We start from the raw sequence: 8,373 nt of genomic DNA, 5'->3' as shown, positions 1-8,373 counted from the left end.
GAAGAGATAGCAGTCTTCGTGTGTCTCCAGCGTTATTGTCCTGTCACCAGCTGGCAGATCTTTGAATAGTAGACTTGAGATGCGCGTGTACACTAGCGTCAGATGATCAATTTTCATAAAGGCAAGGAAAGTTGTGTGAGTGCGCCAAACCAGATTTCTTGTATTGATGTGCAAAATAAATAAATTTTGAATTGAATTAATTGAAGATTACTGCCTTGGAGGTATTGGTGATTAGATTGGCAATGAACCGCATATATGAATATTGAAGGACTTTGAATTTGGAGATTGAATGAATATGTTAGGACTTGTGAGGACATGTTATTCATTATCAAAATTTGGGAATAGAATTATGTTTGGGCCATGCTTGTTGTACTTTCCCGATCATAAATATAATTATGATTGTTATTATATCCACAAATAAATAAATGAATACACAGAAGGAGCCAAACAATTAGGCTAGGTACACACCAGTTAGTCAAGACAAGACAAGACATGATCAAACACGTTTAGTCTCAATACTTCACATTGTTGCTTATGACGCAACACACACTCATTAGTCATTGCAATTAGACATGAGCAACTATGTGAAGTATTGTGACTGAACGTGTCTGACCATGTCTTGTCTTTACTAACTGGTGTGTGCCTAGCCTTAAGGTGCGTACAGATATACGCGCCGCGAACATGAGCAATTCACTTTTAATCAGCTGACTATATCTGTATTTTTACAGAAACGGTAAGATACAGATATAAAAAGCTTGGCATCAGCTGATTAAAAGTGAATTGCTCATGTTCGCTAATTCTGTACGCACCTTTAGGTAACATAGGTCGCACATAGGGTAACACTCTAATAATCCTTCTATCTGGTGCTGTACGTTCTAACTTACAGCAAAAAGATGCCAAGATGGCCTAATAATGACAGCCCTACTAAGCGCTTCAAGCTGAAAATTATTCAGCTCAACATAGAAGGAATATCATGGTCAAAATGTTTCTTATAAACACATTGGAAAAATAAACTGTAACTTATGTTTTATGGTGAACGAATTTGAATTTATTGGTTACAGGTATGCTTCAGCCCGGGCGGTCACCTGATCCTGACGGCGTCTGAGGACTCCACGGCGAGGCTCTGGCAAGTGGACTCGGGCGAGTGCAGCCAACTGCTGCGAGGACACTCGGACGAGGTGTTCTCCTGCGCCTTCAACTACAACGGTGACGTCATTGTCACCGCGTCTAAGGATAACACCTGTTGTATCTGGAAGAGTCATCGCTGAACTATAGTGAGGTCCACGTTATAATGGCAGTGTTTGGTTGATATTGCTATCCTTGTCTATCTTTCAACAACGCCTATAGCACTATCTCTTTCTCGCTTTGCTCTGTTGCCAGATCGTCTGTTAACAATCTAGGATTAATAATAAATTAACAAATTATCCTATTATATTAAGCGAGCAATTTCTGTATATCTTTTTCTATTTTTTACATCGGGGCACCGAGCTTCGCTCGTTATTTTTATTTATTGATAAACAGAACACAATTCTCTAAAATGATCGTGTTCATATTTCACAGCTGGCTATATGTCATCTTATGAATTTCGGGGATGCGATATTTTGATTTTTCACATACTCACTCACTTTTTTACCATCCACAGCCGTTTCAGCCAAGGATGAATTTATCCTTTCCATGTCCTTCAGCAAGTTTTCCCAGGGATGAGACCTAGTGCAATCGAATTTTTATATTATAAACCAACTATATTCCAAATTTCGTGAAAATCGTTAGAGCCGTTTTCGAGATCCGTTAAGTTCAAATAACTAGATATATAAATACAGAAATTGCTCGCTAAATATAATAGGATATCTGGTTATTTATGTTCAACGGATCTCGAAAACTGCTCTAACGATTTTCACGAAATTTGGAATAAAAATAGTAGGTTTATGATATGAAAATTCGATTGCACTAGGTCTCATCCCTGGGAAAACTTGCTGCAGGACATGAAAATTAAAATTTATCCTTTGAAAAATCGATGATAATCTCGTCGTCTGTCGATAACAGAAGATGCGTGTGCCTGTGTAGGAGATCAGCTGTTTAATCAATTAGCTTACCGTATCTCGCGAGAAATCTAGAAATTTTAATTGACTCTATCAAAATAATCTGATTTGGTGACATGAGATGATATATATTGTAACATTCGAATTTAATCATTATTTTACAGTTCTAAGTGATTAGTGAGTGTTATTTGGTATGTAAACAATCTAAATTAGAACTTTTATGTTTTCAAATATTTGGACTGAAAATTTGACCTGAATTCAAGTGTATGGAACATAACCTACTTTTTGGGATATTCAAAGTGTATAAATCAAAATTCGGGGAAGAAATAGTTTTGGGCTGTGCCTGTTAGTCCTTCCCCAATCATTTTAAAGAATTGAGTTCTGTTTATCAATAAATAACGAGCGAAACTCGGTGCACCAATATTTTCATCTTAATTGTGAAAATCCATTACAAAATTATTTAAAAATATAATTGATTATTTAAAATGAGAATGAATAGTTAATATTACATCAATAAACCTGTATCAGCTACCGTCTATAGAAGGCATTGACAAGACAGAGGTTCGGCAACGTTTTTCTCCTATTTTTCTCCACTGCCATTATAACGTGGACCTCACTATAGATGCTTCTTTCAAGTATATATGAGGACCACGTTATAATGGCAGTGGAGAAAGATAGGAAACAGCGTTGTCTCTTCTCTGCCTTGCCACTGTCTTCTATAGATGGTAGCTAATGCAGATTTATTGATGAATATTAACTGTACATTCTAATTGAAAAAAATCAATTATATTTTTAAATAATTCCATAATGAACTTTCATAATAAGATGAAATATTCTTTCAACTAATAAATTAATTCTACATTGTTAAAAGACGATCTGGCAACAGATCAAAGCGAGAAAGAGATAGCGCTATATCGGTATATCTGATATAATATTAACTGTTCTCCTTTCTTAAGGTTAAGTGCTGAAGGTTAGGGTATCCTTGATACCCTTTCTGAGAATGGACTTCTCAAGGTCCAAACTTCACCGTTTCATGTGAAAACATTACAGTAGTACCTTAACTTTCGCATATTTCTTATTTTTTTAGTTCAATATTATTGTAGAACTCTTTAGTTTAATATGATTCACCATGGTACAGTATTTTACTGCTACTGGTATTTATTTATAACGCTAGAACGTAAGTTGAATTTTGTTTTGTTGAACACATGAATAAAGGAATCTGAATGTTTATCCACTGCTATTATAACGTGAACATAATTTAATATGACATCAATGAACCTGTATCAGCTACTTGCTCTTGCTTTGACGGAAATATTCATTTATATCAAACCATTTCATTGGTATTTCTGTTTTGATATCTACGAGTATGAATATTAAATAGTTATTTGTATATCAAGAGTGGAAAGTACGACTTTTACTCCCTGTGGGAAAACGTTTGAAGCCCGAGGCGAAGCCGAGGGCAACAACTTTCCTGAGGGAGAAAAAGTATTTTTCGCTCGTGATGTACACAACATTTTTCCTCCATCTACATTTTTTTCTAGAAACTGCAAATAAAATCATTTTAAAAACTTACGTATTGGTGACAATGTTTCCTAACAACATAACCTAAAATCTAAAAACCGGTCGGCTGATTGGCACTGCCGATTGCGCTATCTATCGGCAAAAGTAGTAACAATTATATCAGCTGAGCGGCTACCAAAAATGGCTGACTCCAGATCACGCGTTTCAGATTTGTATTGCAGATCAAAAATATTTGTTGGCTGGTATTTTGAATAGAATAAAATATTTTTAAAATTGTTTAAATTTTTATCGTCTACAAAATAAGAATATAATATCATACAAACATATATTTCATGAGTTGTTCAAATTTCTTGTTGTGGTATTGAATTCAGTTGACTCAATGACAGACACCTCTATTACGCTTTCTCATCTGAGCTTAGACCTTCTAACCTATTACAATGTGAGTTTTTGAATTAGAGATGCTTCCTATGTTATTTAAATGTAGTCACTTTTACTCCCTAGGGAGTTTTTCAGTTTTTTACTACCGAGAGCGAAAAAGTGACACTTTAGTATTATGTTTCAGGGAGTAAAGTAAGTACTTTAGACAGTAGCTGGAGGAAAAAATAATAGAAATACAGAGTGAGCATAAAGTCTTGCCCTGATTTTAGAAATTTATTACAGAATAACCGTTTGACATATAAATTTATATCTGGCGCTGTTACATAGGTTAGTGTTAGTAGTTTTTTTTATATCACTTACGTTAGTGAACTTGAACGTGTGCCCCCTTGGTAGCCCGGAGAATGTCGAAGCGGTATTCCAGTTCTCGCCAGGTGTTGTGTAACATGTGTTCTGTCACAGTACCCACAGCAGCTTGTATCCTAGCCTTCAATTCGTCGATGTCAGCAATAACTGGTGTGGCGAAGACTCTATCCTTGATATATCCCCATAAAAAAAGTCAAGGGGAGTAATGTCTGGAGAGCGGGGTGGAAAACACCTGGCGAGAACTGGAATACCGCTTCTCCGCATTCTCCGGCTACCAAGGGGGCACATGTTGAAGTTTACTAACGTAAGTGATATTAAAAAAAACTACTAACACTAACCTTAACCTATGTAACAGCGCCAGATATAAATTGATATGTCAAACGGTTATTCTGTAATAAATTTTTAAAATCAGGGCAAGACATTATGCTCATCCTGTATATCAGCTCGCAAATAGGATAGATAAAATATTGGTTATAATCTTATAAATTTTTCATAACCGAATTGTTGTTTTTTTAGATTATCAATCCAATTTCAATTATATTTGTTGTAACTCTCTATTTTTATTTGTAAGGCTTGTCCGTGAACAAATAGAATGATTATTCATTTATCTATTATATTTGAAAAAGTGAAGGCGTTTTATACAGTGATAGTTGACAAATAAATTTAATAAAATATTATACCAAAGAGAATCATTTGATTTGTAATTAACTCAGCGCTTCTGGAAACCATATTTTAGCCTGAATAATTAAAGTTATATCGTTATATTATGTGCATGCTTTCATTTCATTTTCTTCATTACGATTTCATTATTTATGTATACAATAATAATTGTAATACTGACTCTCGGTTCCACAAAAGCATTTTAAAAAAATAATATTGATTAAATTTCCGGAGAGCCAATCAGAGAAGTTTTTTCAAAAGATAAACTTTTCTGATTTGTTTTCGTTGCATTTAATCAGGGTTAAAATCTAACAAGGTTTCGTGCAACCGAGAGAGAACGTATGAAAATTGCTTAAACATGTTGTTGAATCATTATACAATAAAGAAAATATTTTAGTTGACAAAATTGTTTCATTGCTAAAATAAGTCTTCACGAATCCCATGAATACGATTTGAGATTGTCCCAGCTTGCAGTACCGTCTAATCGCACAGATGAGATAAGCGCCGTGCTATCAGTTCTCTCGTTGGAATGGTGACCGCTTGAGGACAGCTCTGCTAACAGAATTTTGTGAGCTTCAAATCACTTTCCGGTGGTTTGGAACTCACGTAAATATGTTAGCCCAAACTTCAAAATCTCATAAGACACTTGGTTCGCTCAAACTGTCAGGAATGATAGTACTTGAAGAGAGGAACAATAATACGTCATCACATTGGCGAAATTCAATCCTATTCTTGAGTTATAAGCATTTGAAGATGAGTGATTTCTCTGATCTGAGAGTGGAGGACAGATTTCAAGTTTATGTTTGAGTGAATAACTCACCCTGTATTGTAGCGAAACGTCTCATATTATAGCACGACACTTGTTCAATTCAATTCAATTTTATTTTCATGTTATGCATCGTATATAATACAATATTAACACAAGTCATAAACATCACATCATAAATACATTACATATGTTACTACAATCTTACTAGGTTGTTAGGTTAACCTCTATCCATAGCCCAAATATCAACCAAATCTGGGAGATTTGCATTTTTCATTACATCCATGAAAAACCATGGACTAACCATCGTGCATTTTGAAACAGTTAAACAAAGTATATCAGAAGATTTTCAATTGACCATATCTCCTGAACGGTATCGAATTTCCCAATTTCGATTCCAGATTCGTGTTCCTTGCATCAAAGAGCATAAAGTCACAAAGTTTGAGCAATTTTTATTTTTCACAAAAAAATGAGAACGACCATGGACTAATCATCGTTCATTTTGAAACAGTTAAACAAAGTATCTCGGAAGATTTTCAATTGATCATATTTCCTGAACTGTAAGGAATTTTTTAATTTCGATTCCAGATTCGTGTTTCTCGCATCAAAGAGCATATGATCACAAAGTTTGAGCGATTTTTATTTTTCACAAAAAAATGAGAAAGACCATGGACATCGTGCATCTTGAAACAGTTAAAGAAAGTATCTCAGAAGATTTTCAATATACCATATTTCCTGAACTGTAAGGAATTTTTCAATTTCGATTCCTGACTCGTGTTCCTTGCATCAAAGAGTATAAGGTCACAAAATTTGAGCGATTTTTATTTTTCACAAAAAAATGAGAAAGACCATGGACTAACTATCGTGCATTTTGAAACAGTTAAACAAAGTATCTCAGAAGATTTACAATTGACCATATCTTCTGAACGGTAAGGAATTTTTCGATTTTGATTCCAGATTCTTGTTCCTCGCATCAAAGAGCATAAGGTCACAAAGTTTGAGCGATTTTTATTTTTCACAAAAAAATGAGAACGACCATGGACTAATCATCGTTCATTTTGAAACAGTTAAACTAAGTATCTCAGAAGATTTACAATTGACCATATTTCCTGAACTGTAAGGAATTTTTTATTTCGATTCCAGATGCGTGTTCCTCGCCACAAAGACCATAAGGTCACCAAGTTTGCAATTTTTATGTTTGAAGCTGCATAACTCACCCTGTATAGTAGCTGGGGGTTCCATTTGGCTCCGACATTTCTCAGGTCACCAAGTTTGCAATTTTTATGTTTGAAGCTGCATAACTTACCCTGTATAGTAGCTGGGGGTTCCATATTTGGCTCCGACATTTCTCAGGTCAAGCTTTATATATTGTGCAAATTTCAGCCAAATCTTAGATACCTTTTGTTTCAGTGTGTTTCACTATAGTCCATGAGTTATCTCCTTTTTTTGCGAAAAATAAAAATCGCTCAAACTTCGTGACCTTATGCTCTTTGATGCAAGGAACACGAATCTGGAATCCGATTTGCGAAATTCCTTACTGTTCATTAGATACGGCCGTTTGAAATTTTATGTTTGAAGCTGCTTAACTCATCCTGTATAGTAGCTGGGGGTGCCAAATTTGGCTCCAACATCTCTCTGATAGAGTTATAAGCATAAAGTTATTAGCATTATTATTATTAGCTATTAGTTATTTAAGCATATATAACTCATTTCTTGAGTTATAAGCATTTGAAGATGAGTGATTTCTCTGATCTGTGAGTGGAGGACAGATTTTAAGTTTCAGTGGATAACTCGCCCTGTAGCGAAACGTCTCATATTATAGCACGACAATAGTTCGGTCAACCTCTATCCATAGCCCCAATATCAACCAAATCTGAGAGATGTGCATTTTTCATGAAATCATCAATAATACATCATGGATTTTTGCAAAAATGGTCAGAAATTAAAATCGCTCAAACTCTCAGGAATGATATTACTCGACGAGAGGAAAAATTATATGTCATCACATTGGCAAAATTCTCTCCCATTCCTGAGTTAAAAGCATTTGAAGATTAGTGATTTCTCTGATCTGAGAGTGAAGGAAAGATTTTATTCGTCTTCTATCATCAATAACATTTGATTTTGATTTTAACATCCCTAGAGTTAATCAAGCACAAGTCTAGGGCTCTGATTGACATCAACCTCAAAAAAAGGTAGTTCAAATCCATGTAATATTTATACCGTATCATCCATAGGAGATGTATAAATTATACCAGTAAACAAACTATAGTGAGGTCCACGTTATAATGGGAGTGAAGAAAGATAGAACAACGTTTCCGATCCTCTGTCTTGTCAATGCCTTCTATAGACGTTAGCTGATACAGGTTTATTGATGTAATATTTATTTTTTATTTATTTACATCAATAGAAAAATTAAAACAACATATAGAGGCTTACAGCTTTATGCCAAAACAAGCCTAATTGAAAATCAATTGTTTACACAAACTGAAACTAAATTAGTAAGAAAGAAAAAACGAAAAATAGCAATAAAAATAGTTTGGAAGAAACATTATGGATAGAAAATAACACAAGACACAATAGAAAACAGAAAAAAGACTGAATTAATAATAAAAAATAGACTAATTGAAAAAAATAGGTAGCAAGCCT

General features: G+C 34.5%; 1 protein-coding gene across 1 annotated transcript in view; it reads left to right on the top strand.

Moving 5' to 3' along the window:
- LOC120356055 (dynein assembly factor with WDR repeat domains 1-like) overlaps positions 1-1,388 on the top strand; it is a 5,200-nt gene extending 3,812 nt beyond the window's left edge. The window contains exon 2 of the mRNA XM_039444849.1: positions 1,062-1,388. Coding sequence (XP_039300783.1) covers positions 1,062-1,268 — 207 coding nt within the window. The 3' untranslated portion in view covers positions 1,269-1,388. The remainder of the gene's footprint in view (positions 1-1,061) is intronic.
- The last annotated feature ends 6,985 nt before the right edge of the window (positions 1,389-8,373 follow it).

The sequence above is a fragment of the Nilaparvata lugens genome, unplaced genomic scaffold (assembly GCF_014356525.2).
Source record: "Nilaparvata lugens isolate BPH unplaced genomic scaffold, ASM1435652v1 scaffold5652, whole genome shotgun sequence".
Lineage (NCBI taxonomy): Eukaryota > Metazoa > Arthropoda > Insecta > Hemiptera > Delphacidae > Nilaparvata > Nilaparvata lugens.
The sequence above is the reverse complement of the archived record's forward strand: the minus strand, read 5'-3'. Positions and strand labels throughout refer to the sequence as shown.